Genomic DNA, 21654 nt, shown 5'->3' with positions numbered 1-21654 from the left:
CACTACATAATTGCCATGATGGATAATTTGTTTAAACATAGATAAAGCCTACCTATAAGTAAATAAATATAAAAATAACTTTAAAGAATTACTGCCAACTATGAAGAAGCAAAATTGCTAATAACATACCAAAATAATAAGATAATATGGAAATTATTACTTTATTATAGTCTTATAAAAAGTATATTTAGTGAGTCAACATCACCTGTTGTGAGGAGGTACAACAAGGATGGTTGTCTCATAAATGAGGAGACACATGTTTTTATGAGTCCGTTTACTCACCAAAACTTTGTCCTTATCACATGAGTAGAACAAGAAGGCTATGGTCAAAGCCACGTTGTGTCAATGTATCTCGCTTATTTGGAAATAATATCACTATAGATATCTATGGGCAAAAAAGGTAAAAGGAAATGCACACTATAGGAAAATGGAGGGAGAAAAATTCAATTTAGATTTCACAATGTTGTTTCTAGTGGCTAAAAATTAAGTTTATATTTTATTTTTTATTTGATTTAAAATATTTATCTGAATTTTGAGGTTTAGGCTTTTTTTTAAACATAACTAAATAAAAATGATTAAAAGTATTTTTAAATAAAAACAAAATGATATTTAAATTGACGGTGATGATAGAATAGCAGATAATAAACAAAGGTATTAGACTCCTGAGTTGGCTCACAAAAATGGATGCTATACAGCGAAAAGTGGGCAGATTTGGTCTCTTATCAGCGGCCAAGGCAGAGGTTGCTAAAGGATTGGAGAAACTCAAAAGCAATGGCGTCAACTCCAAATATTTGAAAGAAAAGTACATCCATCCTCTTGAAGAACAACCCAAGTTCACTTCCGATGAATCCCTTTCGGAATCCATTCAAGTAATCGATCTCAGTCGTGTTTTTGATGGTTTAAGTCGACAAAATATTATCCGGCAGATCTCTAAAGCCTCTGAAGACTATGGATTTTTTCAGGTCATCTCTTTCTCTCTCTCTCTCTCTCTCTCTCTCTCATTTCTTCCATAACAAAACCGTACGTATTACCTGGAACCGGCATCTGATTGTGGCTGGTTTTGGCCGTTTAGGGTGGTCATGTGTGGAACTCGAAATAAAAAAAGGAAATTATAAAAAATATACTTCATATTTCGTCTTATAAAAAATAAAATAAATATTCTCAGCTTTCATGATCTTCATCCGTCCCTTTTTTCTTCAAAATATTGAAATCCATAAAATTGACGGTCCAAAAATGCATTATAAGATGCCCTATTTCTAAAACTTGAAATCCAATTTTTTTTCCTGATGTCTACGCATCTTGATGTCGAGATGATCAATTTGATGATTTTTGGGCATCAAAACAACCTCTTCTAGTGAAAGTTTTGAGCTGTGCGCTTATTTGATTGTTTAGAGCCTCGGCTCTATATAAACTTTTTCTTTTTTAAAATACCCCTACTTATTTTTCACTATTTTTTGTATTTTGTTTTGATTAAATTTTAAACATATTTATCGTATTTTTTGAGTTTATCTAAAAATGTTCAACCCTTTTTAGCCTGGCCCAGATCTGCTTGGTTAGGAACGGTTACCCAGATTGGTTCCAGGTTGCCCGGACCCGGCCCATGGCTCGGGTCCATTCCCGGGTGGTGATTTGTAACACTGGTCATCAATATGTTCACCTGCCTGATCGTTCTCTCTTTCCCCTACAATTAGTTAATATTGTTCTTCTTGTTAAAGGTATTGGACTAGATCATTAACCATGGGGTTCCAGAAGATGTTATTCAAGACATGCTAGGTGTTGCCACTGAGTTTTTTGAGATGCCCATTGAAGAGAGAGCAAAGCTTTACGCTGGGGACCCCAAAACACAAGTTAGAGTTTGCAAAAGTTTTAACTTTAAAAGTAAGGTTCAGTTATGGAGAGATTTTCTGAGGCATCCATGCCATCCATTAAAGGATTACCTCGACTCATGGCCCCAAAAGCCAGAAAGTTACAGGTATTTAGGTTTAAATTTGTTAGAGAGTGTGTACTATAAGACCATTTATCTTTGTTACAAAAAGATCACAATTGTTAATAGTAATTAGATGTTGATTATGGCAGAAGTATGGTTGTGACCTCCTCGTAATAAAAGCAAATAGCCTTTTTATATATTTTTCTAATTTTCGACCAAAAATAGTGATTAAAAATTCAATTATTTTACATCCTACAGCTGGGAGTGATTAAGAATTGTTTTTCTTAAGAATAACTTTTTTAAATTTTTTTTGATTTATTAATAGGATCAACAAATCTAAGTCATGTATGCCTATATTCCTTCATACTGTGGCTGCAGCGCTTTGAAATCTAAAGTTTGGATAATAGAGAGTGCGAGCATATCTATAAAAACTTAAAACTCTTAAAATTAGATAATCTAGATAATATGTAGCAGATATACTTTTTTTAGAAGTTAAATTTTTTATATTGGTACATGTGGAGGTTGAAATGATCGACTGGGAGCTAGAACAAGAAGTAAGTTTTTTTGAACTGTTTGATTTGTTCTAATGACTTTATCTATCTAGGTTTGCCCTCTCTGAGGTTCTTTTCTCTCTCATAGGCTTCTTTTCTTTCCCAGAGGCATTCGATCACCAATTTTCGTGAAGTTCTCTAAATATTTGAGTTCTATAAGCTCAAGGTCAATCTACTCCCAACCAGGGGAGATAAGTTAGGTCGGTGCATGATTTGCTTTTGGTTTAGGAAATAGGTCTTTAGTATAAGTACAGATTATCTTTAATTATCTTTTCGAAAGAGAAGTTAACACGAGATTTAAGGAGATCTAGATATAAATTGAGGATTTTAGATAGGATAAAGCCAATCTTGAAAGAGAGATAAATAAAGGGGAGTTAAAAGTTAGGAGATTAGAGGGAAACAGGAGGAAAGAGAAAAAAATATGGAGATAAAGAGTAAGAAAATAGGGTGGAAGTGGAAAAACATGAAAGAGAGAGATAACTTTTGTCGTTCTTTTATTTCTTTAGTTATTTGTTTTGTTCAAAGTTTATTTAAAGGGAGATGTCTCTTCATTTTCCGGTGAATTGCCTTGCAGAAATTGAGAGATGGTTTATTCTATCAACTTATTATTATTGTTATTATTGTTGTTCTTCAAGTTTTATTTTCTCCCTGGAGTACTTATACTTGCTTCCGCATCATATCACTATGGACATCTATGAACAAAAAGGGTAAAGGGAAAGCAAAATATAAGAAAATAGAGGGAGAAAGAAAAAACAACGAACAAAAATATCGTGGACGGGTAGAAGGGTGCGCAAGCACCTTTCCATAATAGGAGATTTCACAATGTTGAAATCTAATTGCTCAAAATTAATTTTATTTTGGGGGTTTGTATAAGGTTGCAAACCTCCAAATTTTATGATAACATGTATTTTTCATGTAAAAAATTCTTTTGATTATTTAAAATCTATTTTTATTTTTAAATATAAAATTTTAAAATTAAAAAATGGTTAAAACCAAGTAGATCTATAAACATATGAAAATCTTGAAACTGAACGGTCTAGAGAATGTGTTGCAAGATGTACTATTTTTTGTACTCAAAATCTTTTTTTTTTTTTTTTCTTCCTATCATACATCTCGATGTCGAGATGATCAATTCAAGGGTTTTTTTTCTTCATAGCCGTGCATTTCATTGGCCTAACTCCGAGCTTTTTGAATTAGGAAAAGGAAGTCTCATTTCCCCTACCAACCATTCATCTCACACCTTTGGCAACTAACTGTTTAGTGGAAGAAATGGCTCATGCCTATTGTTCCCATACTTTGCAACTGAGACTTGACACCACAACTGCTCTTGATATGCACACTCCTCCACCATCATTTGGATAAAAGGCCTCTATTTTAACGTTAAGGAATAATGAAAGTTAATTGGATGTACACTTCTGATATGCACACTCCTCCAAGAGTTAGTCCAACGTGAGGGAATAATGAAAGGTAATAGGATGCAAGGTATAAAAGTGCCCTATCAAGTAGGTGACTTAAGCTTATTTGACCATCTTGTAATGAGTGCTGTGTTAAAAATAAAGAAATAATAAAAAAAAATAGTCCCAATTTGATGTACACAATTTAGGAAAAACCATGTGTGAATGAGGCTTTATGTCAACAATTTTTGATGCGATCCAACGATCCAATCTAGATCGGCATTCTTTAAAGGAAATGTGTTTGGTGACTCAACCGACTCACCGGTAAATTTGCGATCCTGTTGGTTTTGACCAATTATGTACACGATCTTGGGTAGGATCTCGATATTTGAGATTCTCGGATCTGCAAACTAGGGTTTTTGGTAACCTTACAATTGGTATAGGAAATTAAGAAATCTATTCAATGAAAGTCGGCAAGATGAATTTGGTGATTTTTACGATCAAGGTGGAGATTGTTAGATTTGTTGATAGTCAGTCACTATTCCTATGTTTTATTCAAAAAATTGAGAGTAATATGAGAAGAGAAAAAGGGGGCTTCTTTGGGGAACTAAATAAAGCCCAAGTGATCTATTTAAAAGAGGACCAAAGGAAGACATAATACTCATCCTTTTGAGGGTCACCTCCTAGGGGTTATGGGAAGGAAACTTCAATATGGAGATAGGTCACCAAGAGAGAGAGAGAAAAAAAATAGAGAAAGTCTATCGATTTCTCTCAAGTTGCTCTTTTCGGTAGAAGTATAACGGTAGGAGAAGATGTTGATCATTTGTGTTACTTGGTCGGGAGAGTGGGTTTAGAAGGGAAGATCAATAACGTTCTTACTGATGTTTAGAAATAGGTATATCTTTTGTAACAAAAAATTGTAATCATCATTGTAATAGTGGATTTCTACTTGCCAAAACTATGAATATAGCCTTATGGGGTTAACCAAGTAAATCATGTATTGTGGTGGAATGGTTTTTTATTATTGTTTTATTTCTTGCACTCGAGTTGTAGTTGTATTTGTCTACTTTACATTTAGCCTTCTACGTACACGATATTGGGTGGGATCATGGTATTTGAGATTCTAAGTTTCGCATACAACAGGGTCCTATTAACCCTACAATCACTCTTAAAATATCCATCTCAAACATTTAAGATTTCATAATCTCAACTATTGTGGTGTACGTATATAGAATATTTTATTTTTGAAAATAAAAAATTATGGTTTTTAATATGTTTTTCCACCCTCCATTTTGATATAGTGAAATTATATTTTTCGACGTCCATCATTAATATGGATGCCTAATGCATAAGGAGACACGCCTATTTTGGTGAGGAAGTGGCTCACCAAAACCGTGTCCTTTTTAAAAACCCTGGGTCAACTTACCCTGCATGTGCTCTCCACAAAGGGTGTTTTGTAGGCTTCCCTCATCTATCACTCTCTCCCCTTATAATAAAATGAGGAATGAGACAATATGTAAAAAATATTCTAATGAATATGTAACATCCATTATTATGATGCTAATGCTCCTCCATATATCATTTCAAATTTAGTAGAAATAATTTTTAAAGGGGAAATATCCTCGTTCCCTCATTTTTTTGGTTTTCATAGCTTAATAGACCGAATGATTTAAAATATATCTCCTAACCCCATGATTAAGTTTGCCCACTTTTAACTATTTTTTTAGCAGTGACAAATATAAAAAAGGTATGCTCATTTGAAAACCTTCATCGCTTTACATTACATATTCCCCCCAAATTTCTCTCTCTTTAACATTCACCCTCTTTGTCTCTCTAATGGGGGGAGAGAGAGTGAGCGACACGAGAAAAGGGAGAGAGAGTGGGAAAACAGGTAGAGAGACAGATTTAGAAGAAAATTACGTGAAAAGGGAAATGATGATGTTTAGAAAGGATATGTCTTTCTAATATTTGTTTGGGGCAAAAAACTAGGTTTGAAAGGGATAAACTTAGCGTAGGGGGTTAAAAGATATAAAACATAGAATTTTTATAACCCAAGATATGTTTTGAAAACTTCGATCGACTGAGATATAAAACTTAAAATTGGGAGGTATGAAGATATTTTCCCATTTCTAAATAGAACAACCAGCAAAAAAAAAAAATGAAAAACCAATACATAATTGCTATGATGGATAATTTGTTTAAACATATATAATGCCTACCTATAACTAACTAAATATAAAAATAACTTTAGAGAATTAGTGCCAACTATGAAGAAGCAAAATTGCTAATAACATATCAAAATTATAAGATAATATGGAAATTATTACTTTATTATAGTCTTATAAAAAGTATATTTAGTGAGTTAGCAGCACCTGTTGTGAGGAGGTACAACAAGGATGCATGTCTCCTAAATGAGGAGACACATGTTTTTATGAGTCCGTTGACTCACAAAAACTTTGTCCTTATCACATGAGTAGAACAAGGAGGCTATGGTCAAACCTACTTGTGTCAATGTATCTCACCTTATTTGGAAATAATATCACTATAGATATCTATGGGAAAAATAGGTAAAAGGGAATGCACACTATAGGAAAATGGAGGGAGAAAATTTAAATTTAGATTTCACAAATACTGTTTCTATTGGCTAAAAATTAAGTTTATATTTTATTTTTTATTTGATTTATAATAATTTTTGAATTTTAGGGTTTAGGTTTTTTTTTAAACATAACTAAATAAAAATGATTAAAAGTATTTTTAAATAAAAAGAAAATTACATTTAAATGGACGGTGATGATAGAGTAGCAGATAATAGACAAAGGTATTAGACTCCTGAGTTGGATCACAAAAGTGGATGCTGTACAACGAAATGTGGGCAGATTTTTTCTCTCATCAGCGGCCTTGGCAGAGGTTGCTAAAGGATTAGAGAAACTCATAAGCACTGGTGTCAACTCCAAATATTTGAAAGAAAAGTACATCCTTCCTCTTGAAGAACGACCCAAGTTCTCTTCCGATGAATCCCTTTATGAATCCATTCCTGCAATCAATCTCAGTCGTCTTTCTGATGGTTTAGGTCATCAAAATATTATCAAGCAGATATCAAAAGCCTCTGAAGACTATGGATTTTTTCAGGTCATCTCTCTCTCTCTCTCTCTCTCATTTCTTCCACAACAAAAAGGTACAGATTGCCTGGAACCGGCAGCTGATTGTGGCTGGTTTTGGCCGTTTAGGGTGGTCAAGCGAGGAACTCAAAAGGAAAAAGGGAAATTATCAGAAAAATACTTTAAACTTTCATGAACTTCATCCATCCCTTTTTTCTACAAAATCTTGAAATCCATAAAATTGACGGTCCAAAAATGCATTATAAGATGCCGTATTTCTAAAACTCGAAATCCATTTTGTTTTCTTGATGTCAGTGCATCTTGATGTTGGGATGATCAATTTGATTTCACTTGGGCATCAAAACATCCTCTTCTAATGAAATTTTGAGCTTTGCACTAATTTGATTGTTTAGAGCTTCGGCTCTGTATAAACTTTTTCTTTTTTAAAATACCCCTACCTATTTTTCACTATTTTTTGTATTTTGTTTTTATTAAAATTTAAACATATTTATTCTTTGTTTTGAGTTTATCTAAAAACGTTTAACCCTTTTTAGCCTGGCTCAGATCTGCTTGGTTAGTACAGGTTACCCAGACTGGTTCCAGGTTACCCACACCCGGCCCATGGCTCAAATCCTTCCCCGGGTGGTGATTTGTAACACTGGTCATCAATATGTTCACTTGCCTGATCGTTCTCTCTTTCCCCTGCAATGAGTTAATATTGCTCTTCTTGTTAAATCTATTGGACTAGATCATTAACCATGGGGTTCCGGAAGATGTTATTCAAGACATTCGGGGTGTTGCCACAGAGTTTTTTGAGATGCCCATTGAAGAGAGAGCCAAGCTTTATTCTGAGGACCCCAAAACACATGTTAGAGTATGCACAAGTTTTAACTTTAAAAGCAAGGTTCAGTTATGGAGAGATTTTTTGAGGCATCCATGCCATCCATTAGAGGATTACATCGACTCATGGCCCCAAAAGCCAGAAAAATATAGGTATTTATGTTTAAATTTGTTAGAGAGTGTGTACTATGAGACCATTTATCTTTGTTACAGAGAGATCACAATTGCTAATAATAATTAGATGTTGATTATAACAGATAAGTATGGTTGTGACCTCTTTGTATTAAAAGTAAATAGCCTTTTTATATATTTTTGACACTAAACGGTGATTACAAATTCAATTATTTTACATCCTACAGCTTTGAGTGATTAAGAGTCATTTTTCTTAAGAATAAATTTTTAATATTTTCTTTGATTTATTAATAAGATCAACAAATCTAAGTCATGTATGCGTATATTCCTCCATATTGTGGCTGCGGCGCTATGAAGTCTAAAGTTTCAATAATAGAGAGATCGAGCATATCTATAAATACTTAAAACTATTAAAATTAGATAATCTAGATAATATGTACCAGATATACTATTTTTAGAAGTTAAATTTTTTATATTGGTACATGTGGCGGTTGAAATTATCGACTGGGAGCTAGAACAATCTTTCACAATTGGTCCCTAACGTGCACTTTATAAAAATATTTTCCATGTTACTTTCATTAAAATAAAATCAAATACCTAAATGAGATGTTATGTAATTGGAAAAATTATAATTACCCACCAAATTAGAATTCCTAGGGATATCAATAAAAATAAATCAAATGCCTAAGTGAGAAGTTAGATAAATGTACCAAATTAGAATTTCTAGGGATAACCCCCGTAACTCACCCCGCCACCCCAAAAAAAAAAATCTTTTGATATCACACTATTGATCCCAACATTGTCTTTTTATGCCCATCTAAAGCAAAAATTGTAACTTCTTTTGGACTATAATTTCTTAAGTTTTACCCTTGTTTCCCGCTTTCTCTTTCTAAGCCTATGCTGGGCCAGCACAATTTCAATATAAGCTGGTCCGACACATGTTGTGTCGGAATTGTATCAAGTGGAAGCCTTGAAAGTAAAATTTGGAGGTGCCTATAATTCTTGAAAAATTATGACCCTACTTCTAAGCATGTAATCCCCCAATACTTTTTGAATCATTCCCTAACCCCAAAATACCCCCTATTTTAATCCATGTTTGATGCCCAATATGTGCCAGTTATGCACAAAAATATGTCGGACTGAATTTTTTTCTTCAAAATGGTCATTTTTGGTACAAAAAAGTGTTGGATTGGCTTTTGAGAATGTGCCGGTCCTACAAAAAATGTGCCAGACCGGCTTCGGATATTGAGATTCCACTAGTCCAGCACAAAATACGTCAGACCGATTTATAATGAAACTGTGTTGTTCTGGCACATTTTGTGTCAAACCAAGTTAGAGAGCGTTGGAGTGGGACGTGTGGATTAAAATGAAGATATTTTTATCCAAAAAAGTCACCCTTTGTGCTCGGACTAGTGCAAAATAAATTCAAATCATTAGTGTGGTATAAAAAATAAAAAATACTACGGATTATCTAGAATGTTCGATTTTGGGGTATCTATGGTTTTTTTTATAGTTTTTCCTAATCAATTTGCACTTGGAATACTTTTTTTCTACAGGAAAATTGTTTAATAGTAGTGCAGCCGTATGAAAATAAGTAAAGCTTCACCATATAACTCATCGAAAATTACAATTCAAGCTTTGAAAAACCTTTACATTGATAATCTGAGCTTGAACATTGTGGTTGAGGAAAAAAAAAAAAGCGATTTCAAGTTCTAAAAATAGTATATATTAACAAATTATCTAGACCATCAATTTGGTCCCAAAAATAAGCATATACATCCACAGGATTTGTGCTATTTTGTGAATTTCAAATTTGAAAGTCGGTGGTGGAAATTGATTTTAGAGCCATTATGGAGATTTTGTTTCCTAGATGTATGAGGATTTGAGATGAGACTTTATTTTACTTTCATAAAGCTTAAGCCTTATTGAAACTTCATCCTTTTCTAAATTCTCGTTCAGCTCGGATAAAAAATTGACAGCTAAGATGTCAATCAATCCTATGCTCTCGCCCTAGAGAGATAAGCCCTAATAGTGGTCAAGATTCGATGGCTAAAATGTGGCTCAACAATATGGTCTCGCCCAAGAGAGAGGAAATTTTTTTTTGTCTGTTGTCTTAGAGAGATAGAAAAGTCCAAATTAGTGTATGGTCCTAGAGAGGTGAAGACCGCCCGATGGTCCTAGTCGTTTTGAAAGCTATAGGTTGCATAGTGTGCTTGTATTTGGCATAATATAACTATGATCTGTATGATGGTGTAAACTCCATCATGATATAACTAACATGGATTGTATACAATGAGATCATTTACCATTCGATATGAAATTTGATAGCTTAGATGTGTTACAAAATTCGAAAAAATTCCTTTTGAAGTTGGAGCTTGGTCAATGGAATAATTGCAGCCACCCAATTTCACATCCAATAGTCAAGATTAATGTGACCACCTTGTATCTAAGATAAATGGTATCATTCTGTACTTTCTCTAACTATAATCTGTATGATTATAACTGTCATCACTGTCCAATCTGTTCTTAGGCGCTGATGAACGTAAGTAGAACCAGCATGGCTAGGTGGCTTGGTATCAAAAGTTAATACTATCATTGTATACATTCCTTTATATTTATGGCTAGAAATTGTTTGGTCATATGGAATATGGTCTTGTGTTAATTCTATTTATTTAAAAAAGGGTAAGTAATTGGGCATTTGGGCCTCTACTTTAGGGTGAAAATTATGGAGGATAAAAACCAAGGTTTTCGAAACATGAAGGAAAGAAAAATATTACAAAGAAAGAAAAGATAGTGACAAAAAGATTTACGTGGTTTGGCAAGTTTCCTATATATATCACTTATTTTTTGCCATAAATAACACCAAACAACAATGTTTAAAAAATAATAACAAATTATTCAATATTATGTCACAATGTATGTAGAAAACAACTAATAAAATAATATTGAGTTGGGTATGTTAGTTTCACATCAAATAGTCTGACGGTATTAACTGTCATTCAAGGGCCCCTATAACTATGTTTTACTAATATTTGTGACATTTGGACAAACTAGCTGCTAGAGACTTTCTATACCCAACTCAAGAGAGATACATTTGAAGGTACTTTTTTTCTTTTCCTTGTTTTCATCATTTGGTTGTGGCACATAATCAATATATATTTGAAACCCGGCTATCTAGATATGAAATCGTCGATCTGGACTGGGAATCGGCCAAGACCAAATCCATTCTGGCAAAGTATTGATACTGGCCTTGTTTCCCCCCTAAAACCCCCCTTCATATTTTTCTTTTTTGTTTTCAAGCTTGTCTAACACAGTGGAGACCTCTTCTTGTAGGGAGGTAGCTAGCAAGTATGCTCTTGAGATCAGGGCATTGATACTAAAGCTCTTGGCTCTATCATTTGAAGGACTTGGACTTGATTCTGGTTATTTTTATGAGAAATTTGGCACGCATAAGCAAATACAGTTGATAAATTACTATCCTCCATGTCCAGATCCCAACCTAACACTTGGGCTACCAGGGCATTCCGATCCTAATGGCATTACAGTTCTTTTGCAAGATGAAGTAGAAGGATTGCAAGTGCTCAAAGATGGAAAATGGACCATCGTGAAACCGGAGAAAAATGCTTTTGTGGTTAATATAGCCGATCAATTGCAGGTACGATACAGTGCATTTCTCATTATTCTTATGATGCAGCCTTGTTTACCTTTATAATAACTGGGCTCTTCTTATGATACTTTCAATACAGCCCATATTACAAATCATATGGCGCTATTTTTAAACATGGAGTTTCCAAGTTTTCGCATATGTCAATACTAAGCTCACATTATTTATACGAACTAAATGTCTTGAATTTTTTTTATAAATGAATTAAAAAAACAAAAGACCATAATTTTTTGAGATGCCCATTGAAGAAAGAGCAAAGCTTTACTCCGAGGACCCCTAAACACAAGTTAGAGTTTGCACAAGTTTTAACTTTAAAAGCAAGGTTCAGTTATGGAGAGATTTTTTGAGGTATCCATGCCATCCATTAGAGGATTACATCGACTCCTGGCCCCAAAAGCAAGAAAATTACAGGTATTTTTGTTTAAATTTGTTAAAGAGTGTGTACTATGAGACCATGTATCTTTGTTACCATGAGATGACAATTGCTAATAGTAATTAGAAGTTGATTACGACAGACAAGTATGGTTGTGACCTCCTTGTATTAAAAGTGAATAGTATTTTTATATATTTTTCTAATTTTCGACACTAAATGGTGATTACAAATTCAATTATTTTACATCCTATAGCTGTGAGTGATTAAGAGTTGTTTTCTTAAGAATAACTTTTTTAGTATTTTCTTTGATTTATTATTAAGATCAACAAATCTAAGTCATGTATGCCTATATTCCTTCATACTGTGGCTGCAGCGCTATGAAATCTAAAGTTTCAATAATAGAGAGATCGAGCATATTTATAAATACTAAAAACTCTTGAAATTAGATAATCTAGATAATATGTATCAGATATGCCATTTTTAGAGGACAAATTTTTTATATTGTTACATGTGGAGGTTGAAATGATCGACTTGGAGCTAGAACAATCTTTCACAATAGGTCCCTAACGTGCACCTTATAAAAATATTTTCCATGTTACTTTCATAAAAATAAAATCAAATACCTATATGGGTGTTATATAATTAGGAAAATTATAGTTACCCACCAAATTAGAATTTTTAGGGATATTAATAAAAATAAATCAAATACCTAAGTGAGATGTTAGATAAATGTACCAAATTAGAATTTCTAAAGTTATCCCTTGTAACCCACCCCGCCACCCCAAAAAAAAAAAAAACTTTTGATATCACACTGTTAATCCCAACTTTGTCTTTTTTAAAGCAAAAATTGTAACTTCTTTTGGACTAGAATATCCTCAGTTTATCCCTTGTTTTCTGCTTTCTCTCTCTAGGCCTATTCTGGGCCAGCACAATTTCAGCATAAGCTGGTCCGACACATGTTGTGTCGGAATTGTATTAGGGGGGTGCCTCGAAAGTAAAATTTGGAGGTGCCTATTATTTTTGAAAAATTATGACCCTACTTTCTAAGCATGTATTCCCCCAATACTTTTTGAATCATTTCCTAACACCAAAACTTTTTATTTTTGCAACTACCCCGCTAAATCATAAAGCAGGGTCATTTAGAACAAAAATACCTCCTATTTTAATCCATGTTTGATGCCCAATATGTGCCAGTTATGCACAAAAATATGTCGGACTGAATTTTTATCTTCAAAATTGTCATTTTTGGCAATAAAATGTGTTGGATTTGCTTTTGACAATGTGTCGGTCCTACAGAAAATGTGCTAGACCGGCTTCGGATATTGAGATTCTACTAGTCTGGAACACAATACGTTAGACGGATTTATAATAAAATTGTGTCGTTTTTGCACATTTTGGGTCAAACGAGGTAAGAGAGAGTTGGAGCGGGAAATGTGGATTAAATCGAAGATAATTTGGTCCAAAAAAGTCACCCTTTGTGCTGGGAGTAGTGCAAAATAAATTCAAATCATTAGTGTGGTATAAAAAATAAAAAATACTTGGGAATATCTAGAAAGTTCGATTTGGGGGTATCTATGGTTTTTCCTATAGTTTTCCCTAGACAATATGCACTTGGAATACTTTTTTTCTACAGGAAAAATTTTAATAGTAGTGCAGCCCTATGAAAATAAGTAAAGCTTCGCCATATAACTCAACAAAAATTACAATTCAAGCAATTTAAAACCTTTACATAGATAATCTGAGCTTGAACATTACGATTGTGGAAAACAAAAAAAACAATTTCTAGTTCTAAAAATAGTGTATATTAACAAATTATCGAGACCATCCATTTCGTCCCAAAAATAAGCATATACATCCACATGATTTGTGCTATTTTATGAATTTCAAATTTGAATGTTGGTGTTGGAAATTGATTTTAGAGCCGTTATGGAGATTTTTGTTGCCTAGATGTATGAGGATTTGAGATGAGACTTTATTTTACTTTCCTAAAGCGTAGGCCTTATTGAAACTACATCCTTTTCTAAATTACCGTTCAGCTCAGATCAAAATTTGACAGCTAAGATGTCAATCAATCCTATGCTCTCGTCCTAGAGAGATAAGCCCTAATAGTGGTCAAGATTCGATGGCTAAAATGTGGCCCAACAATATGGTCTCGCCCTAGAGAGAGGAAAAAAAAAATTGTCTGTGGTCCTAGAGAGATAGAAAAGTCCAAATTAGTGTATGGTCCTAGAGAGGTGAAGACCGTCCGATGGTCCTAGTAGTTTTAAAAGCTATATGTTGCATAGTGTGCTTGTATTTGGCATAATATAACTATGATCCGTATGATGGTGTAAACTCCATCATGATATAACTAACATGGATTGTATACCATGAGATCTTTTACGGTTCGATGTGAAATTTGATAGCTTCGATGTGTTACAAAATTCGAAAAAATTCCTTTTGAAGTTGGAGCTTGATCAATGAAATAATTGCAACCACCCAATTTCACATCCAATGGTCAAGACTAATGTGACCACCTTGTATCAAAGATAAATGATCTCATTCTATACTTTCCCTAACTATACTATGTATGATGATGGAAAATCCATGATTATAAGGGTCATCACCGTCCAATCTGTTCTTAGGCGCTAATGAAAGTAAGTAGACCCAGCATGGGTAGGTGGCTTGGTACAGTGTCATCCACCCGCTCGGCATCCTTCTATCACATTGGTTGGACCATGATTATCTTTAAGGTTTGTATACTGTGAGATCATTTATTTTTTATACAAGGAGGTCACGATTATTGGATGTGAAATTCAAGAGATGAAATTGTATCGTAACACTCAAAAAATATTATTTTGGACTTTGTGCCCAAACAATGACATACCCTCAACTACTTGATCTCAAATCTCACATCTTTGTATCAAAAGTAAATTGTATCATTGTATACATTTCTTTCTGTTTATGGCTAGAAATTGTTTGGTCATACGGTATATGGTCCTATTTTATTTTTATTTATTTAAAGAAGCATAAGTAAGTGGGCATTTTGGCCTCTACTTTAGGGTGAAAATTATAGAGGATAAAAACCAAGGTTTTCTAAATATGAAGGAAAGAAAAACTATACAAAGAGAGAAAAGATAGTGATAAAAAGATTTACGTGGTTTGGCAAGTTTCCTATATATACTGGATATCAAAGTTCTCTTTCGCTAATCAGGAAATTAATACGCAGGCATGGAGAATACGAGGGACTACATGCTCTCTCAAGCCCTGAATCATAGTCTTTCTCTCTCTAGAACACCAACCCAAAAGCTAAAGAAAACTAACCATTTCGCTAAACTTTTCCTTGCATTGTTTTCTCTCTCTACAAAACATGACTTTTTTAAAGAGGTAACTCATATGCAATCACGTGACCCTTCTTCTCTCTCCCTATGTTATAGGAGTTAGGAAAGGTTTCCCTCTTCCCATGGGTACCCTCTTTCCCATGTCCACATGGTTTCAAATCCTACAAAATAGGATTACTATATATATAAGAAATCTAAGTAATTATATAAAAAAATGAAGTTTCTTAAAAATAGGAAACATGTATTCATGTTATTAACATTCTCTCGCTTGAAGACAAGTTTATATTTTTACTTAGCCAGTTCTAAAAATTGTTGCCCACCGGTTATTAATCATCAAGTGACTACAAACTCCAAGGAAGTCCTACACCAAGTGAACTTCCCCTTTCTAATGGGCTTAGTTAACATATTCGTTGAATTTTCATCACTGAATTTTTTGCAATAAAATTCTTTCATGTTGTACTACATCATGGATAATGTGATATTGAACATCAATATATTTAGTCACTTCATAGAAGATTAAATTCCTTGCTAGAAACAAGGCACTCTGGTTATCGTAATGACGCGGTAAACTTTTTTGCACAAATCAGAATTCACCAAGTAAAATGTTTAGCCAAATTGCTTCTTTGGATGCATAAGTAAATAACATATATTCAGCCACTGTGGAAAACAAAGTCATCACAGATTGCAACTATGATAATCAACTAACTGCACCACCTCCCAAAGAAAAACCATATCTGGTATATCCAAGTTCCTTGCAAAATCTGCATCAACACAATCAGTGACTTTCAAATCCTTTCTATTGCAACAACTACCAGCACTGCAAATTCCCTTCAAATACCGATGGATCCACTTCACAATAGTCCATTGATAAGGACCAGAATTTACCTTATATCTGCTCACAACTCCCACTGCTTGTGTTATGTCACATATGATACTAGTGATAACAAACATGAACCTCCCTACTGCTGATGTATTTGGTACTCGAGACATCTGTGTCGTCTCTGCTTCGGTCCTAGGACAATGTTTCAAAGGCAAAATCATATGCATAGGAATGAGGTACTAACTTGTTTGGCATTTTGGATATTGAAGCCCTACAGATCTCTCCACATAACTGTTATGGTTAACCATATTTTCTTGTTTTTCTTGCCTTTATTACATGCATCCTAGGAATTCGATTAATGACTCTCAAATCATTTATCTCAAATTCTCTAGTCAACTGAGCTTTAAGTGTTGCAATATTCTCTTTGTTTGGTTATGCAATAATCATGTCATTGACATATAATAACAAGGTAGTAACATTTCCATCACTACATTCATGAAAATATGTACAATGGACGGCTTCACATTTATAAAAATTCAAGCTCAATATGAAAGTGTCAAATCATTTGTACCAACATCTCGACGCCTGTTTCGACCCATACAATGATTTCCTAAGCCTACAAACAAATTCTTTTTACCTTCCTTAACAAAGCCTTCAGGTTGGGTCATATAAATTTATTTTTTTAAGTCATCATTAAAAAAAGGACTTTTCACATATATTTGTTTCAACTTAAAATCAAGAATAGTAATCATCAGTAAAACAACTCTAATAGTGGACATGTGCACAACAAGAGAAAAAATCTCATAAAAAACAATACCTAATATTTGAGCATAGTCTTTCAAAACCAATCGAGCTCTTTACATTTCAATAGTATCATCAGAAGTTTTATTTTTCTTGAAGACCCACTTGCTACCAACTGCCTTTCGCTCATCTCATAATTAGACGAGGTCCGAGTCTTATTTATCTATAGGCCTTCCATCTTTTCTTCCTTGGATACTCTCTATTGACAAGCTTCCTCGACCCCACATGCTTCACGATAAGAACATGATTCCCCCTCCTCAGTTAGGTAAGTGTAAGACAAGACCTAGACGTTGAGCCCCATATGAGTCTTCTTAAGTCTAGCGGATCTTCTCAATTCAACACTACCTAAATATTTTTCAAGCACTTGGATAATTTCAGGTTCTTGGTTCTGATCATTATCTCGCTGGTTCTCATGGGTGCATTCCTTCTCAATAGTTTTTGCATCTGGCTTATCTTTTTTTTTTTTCTGCATCGAATTTTCATTAAAGATAATATCTCGGCTAACTATAATCCTGTAGTTAGTAGGATCCCATGAGCTATAACCCTTTGAACTATCAAAAGAGCTAATAAAAGCACACTGTTTTGATTTTGCATCCAACTTAGTTCTTTTCTCCTTTAGAATAAATTAATATGCAGCACACCTAAAAACATGAAGGAAAGAATAATCAAAAGGTTTACCTGTCCAAACCACTTCTAGTTCTTGTAGCTAATAACAGAGCTGTGAGACATCATAATTAGGAAACAAGCTGTACTAACTGCTTCTGCTCAGAACACTACTCTAACCCGACAACACTTAATATACACCTAGCACGCTCTATAGTGGTACGATTAATCTTATCAACAATACCAGTTTGTTGAGGTGTTTCACGATCTGTCAATGTCCTAGCAATACCATGTTCACTATAAAAATTATTTAATTCACTAGGATAAAGTTCCCCCTCATTATCGGTTTTTACACACTTGATGTTCTTACCTTTATGATTTTCTCCCAACGCTTTAAATTTTTTTGTCTAATCAATGGCGTCTGATGTCTTTTTCAGCATAGAAACACATGTTTTTCTTTAAAAATCATCAATAAATGTGACAAAATATGCATCACCCTTTCCACAATGTTTTCCTTAAATTTTTCAAAAGAGAGAGAGAGGATTGGAAAAAATAGCTTATTTTGTTTGGGGTAGTTATTGCGTTAATGAAAACAAAGTAAGGGGAGGAAATGAGGAGGGGATGGAATCATATATACTTTCAAAAATTAATGCCGCACGATAGGAAAAATGGGAGAGGGGTTGTTACGAAATTGAATTTTTGTGGGGTCTATATGAAATTGTCCTTTTTCTTTCTGGTTAAACACCATTTTTTCCTTCGAAATCTTGCTTCTATTATAAAACGACAGGCATGCTTCCATCTATTCTAATGATGGGTTTTATCGACTAGAAATTCTAGGCTTGTTGGGATCAAATCATTATCACTAATAATTTACTACTTCAATAAAGTAAATCTTGATAATAGATTATTTATTCTTTGACAATGTCTCTTATAAAATTATATGAAAAACTTATATGGAATTTTACATATAAGTTTATCTTTTTTCAAAGCTATCTTTATTTTATTTAAAATAATTTTTCTGAATATCACGAGTTTTTAGTCACAAATAACACAAAACAACAAAGTTTAAAAAATAAAAATAAAATATTAAATATTATATGTTACAATGTATGTACAAAACAACTAATAAAATAATATTGAGCTTGGTCTGTTAGTTTCAGATGACAGTATTAATTATCATTCAAGGGCCCCTATAACTACATTTTACTAATAGTTGTGACATTCGGAAAAACTAGTTACTAGAGACTTTCTATACCCAACTCAAGAGAGATAGCTATTGAAGGTTCTTTTCTTTTTTTCTTTGTTTTCATCAATTGGTTGTGGCACATAATCAATATATATTTGAAACCCGGCTATCCAGATATGAATCTGTCGATTTGGACTGGGAATCAGCCAGGACCAAATCCATTTGGACAAAGTATCGATATTGGCCTGGTTTCCCCCCTAAAACCGCCTTTCATATTTGTTTTTTTTCTCAAGCTTATCTAACACAGTGGAGACCTCTTCTTGTAGGGAGGTAGCCAGCAAGTATGTTCTTGAGATCAGGGCATTGATACTAAAGCTCTTGGCTCTATTATCTGAAGGACTTGGACTTGATTCTGGATATTTGAATGAGAAATTTGGCACGCATAATCAAATACAGTCGATAAATTACTATCCCCCTTGTCCAGATCCCAACCAAACGCTTGGGCTGCCAGGGCATTCCGATCCGAATGGCATTACAGTTCTTTGGCAAGAAAAAGTTGGAGGATTTCAAGTGCTCAAAGATGGAAAATGTATCATCGTGAAACAGGAGAAAAATGCTTTTGTCGCTAATATAGCCGACCAATTGCAGGTACGATACAGAGCACTTCTCATTAATCTTATGATGCAGCCTAGTTAACCTTTATAATAACTGGGCTCTTCTTATGATACTTTCAATGCAGCCCATATTACACATCATATGGCGCTATTTTTAAACAAGGAGTTTCCAAGTTTTCACATAGGTCAATACTAGGCTCACATTATTTATACTAACTAAATGTCTTTAATTTGTTTTATAAATGAATTAATCGCATTGTGCTATTTTTATACAAGGAGTTACAAAGTATTCACATATGTCAATACTAGGCTCACATTGTTTATAATAACCATCACCTTTTGTTTTTGGGTGTTTTTGGGGGGAAATTTAATGAGAAATGAATTTCTTACTTATGGTAGAACTGGAATTCACGGCGTCATGTTATGGTGCCCTGCCACCCTGCCTAGCTGAATAAGAAATTGTAATATTAAGGCTCGATGTGTTTCATGGATCCAATTTGAAAAGCATCTTTCTTTCCACAACATAGAAAAATGGCTAGATATGATTTTTGGGAGTCCAATGTAGGAAAATAAATGTCATCTCGATAGTCAGATGTCATTCCTGGACGGTTGGGGTATGTTGTTCTTCCGGCTCAGGGTTTTGATTTTCTTTGAGCGGTACAACAACACACTCCAACTATTTCCATTGGACATATGAGGGTCGTAGTGATGTGATTTTATGTATAATTTTTACTTGGCAATTGGTTATTCCAAAGAGATTTTATGCATACCCACAAAAGCATATTGCAGATTCATTCCCTTGGTTCAAATCCCAAATGATATTCTACTCCCTCGGAAGTATACTGTCCATTTACTTCCTTAGATAAAACCCCACCAGGTCTTCGAGTAGGTCACCGATTATATGGAATGCATTCAAATTTTGGACAGTATGATAACTTCTTTTATTTTTTATTTGTTTTAATACTGATCCAGTGATTCTAATTTCTTAAGTTGATTCTAAAGCTTCAAGTTGAGAAAACCCACCAAATATGTGTCCTAGCTGAGGGAGTAGATATACATTACTAAATTATTCCCCCCCCCCCCCCCCCCCCCCCCCACAGAAGTATGCTCTTTGGGGACTCGAATATCTTCACTAGTTCTTTTTAGTTTTTTATCTCTCTTATATTCTTTTACTTTCTGTCCTGTGGTATCATGTGCTTTATCATACAAAAAAATAGAGAGCTTTATGTGTTGGTGTGAATGGTTTAGGTCATCAGCAATGGGAGGTTAAAAAACGTGGAACACCGTGCAATTACGAATTCTACATCCTCTCGAATTTCATTGCCAACATTTTATGGTCCCTAAAATATTTGAGTTTTATATGCTCAAGGTCGGTGCATGATTTGCTTTTGGTTTAGGAAATAGGTCTTTAGTATAAGTAGAGATTATTTTAATTATCTTTTTGAAAGAAAAGTTAACACGAGATTTAAGGAGATCTAGATAAAAATTGAGGGTTTTAGATAGGATAAAGCCAACCTTGAAAGAGAGATAAATAAAGGGGAGTTAAAAGTTAGGAGATTAGAGAGAAACAGGAGGAAAGAGAAAAAAATAGGGAGATAAAGAGTGAGAAAATAGGGTGGGAAAGGAAAAACATGGAAGAGAGAGAGATTTGTTGTTGTTCTTTTATTTCTTTAATTATTTGTTTTGTTCAGAGTTTATATAAAGGGAGATGTCTGTTCATTTTGGGGTGAATTCCCTTTCAGAAATTGAGAGATGGTATATTCTATCAACTTATTATTATTATTATTATTGTTGTGGTTCCAGTTTGATTTTCTCCCTGAAGTACTTATACCTGCTTCTGCATCCTATCACTATTGACATCTGTGAACAAAAAAGGGTAAAAGGAATGCAAAATATAAGAAAATAGAGGGAGAAAGAAAAACAAACAAACAAAAATATCGTGGACGGGTAGAAGGGTACGCAAGCACCTTTCCATTATAGGAGATTTCACAACGTTGAAATCTAATGGCTCAAAATTAATTTTATTTTGGGGATTTGTGTAAGGTTGCAAACTTAAACAATCCAATTAAGGCGCACCTCCAAATTTTATAATAACATGTATTTTTGGTGTAAACAATTCTTTGGATTATTTGTAATCTATTTTTATCTTTAAATATAAAGTTTTAAACTTAAAAAATGGTTAAAATCAAGTAGATCTATAAACATATGAAAATCTTGAAAATGAACGGTCTAGATAATGTGTCGCAAGTTGCACTATTTTTGGTACTCAAAATCTTTTTTTTTTTTCATATCATACATCTTGATGTCGAGATAATCAATTCGAGGGTTTTT

At 33.8% G+C, this 21654-nt stretch overlaps 1 protein-coding gene across 1 annotated transcript; it reads left to right on the top strand.

Moving 5' to 3' along the window:
• Positions 1–680: 680 nt before the first annotated feature.
• LOC148781394 (protein DMR6-LIKE OXYGENASE 1-like) lies at positions 681–20667 on the top strand. Its single transcript, XM_088871062.1, has 6 exons — positions 681–962; positions 1728–2052; positions 6766–7001; positions 7719–7963; positions 11276–11597; positions 20572–20667. The coding sequence occupies exons 1-6, from the start codon at positions 681–683 to the stop codon at positions 20665–20667; spliced, it is 1506 nt and encodes a 501-aa protein (XP_088727188.1).
• Positions 20668–21654: the final 987 nt, after the last annotated feature.

Source organism: Amborella trichopoda, chromosome 7 (genome assembly GCF_054954075.1).
Source record: "Amborella trichopoda isolate Santa Cruz 75 chromosome 7, AtrichopodaSantaCruz75HAP2 v2.0, whole genome shotgun sequence".
NCBI classification, from domain to species: Eukaryota; Viridiplantae; Streptophyta; class Magnoliopsida; order Amborellales; family Amborellaceae; genus Amborella; species Amborella trichopoda.
The sequence above is the reverse complement of the archived record's forward strand: the minus strand, read 5'-3'. Positions and strand labels throughout refer to the sequence as shown.

What these genes read in the sequence shown, in the direction of transcription:
- LOC148781394 (XM_088871062.1), top strand. Translation starts at nt 681, where the DNA reads ATGGATGCTATACAGCGAAAAGTGGGCAGATTTGGTCTCTTATCAGCG. An exon ending in AAGACTATGGATTTTTTCAG is followed by an intron (nt 963 to 1,727) that starts GTCATCTCTTTC and finishes GTATTGGACTAG; the next exon opens with ATCATTAACCATGGGGTTCC. An exon ending in AAAGATCACAATTGTTAATA is followed by an intron (nt 2,053 to 6,765) that starts GTAATTAGATGT and finishes TTCTCTCATCAG; the next exon opens with CGGCCTTGGCAGAGGTTGCT.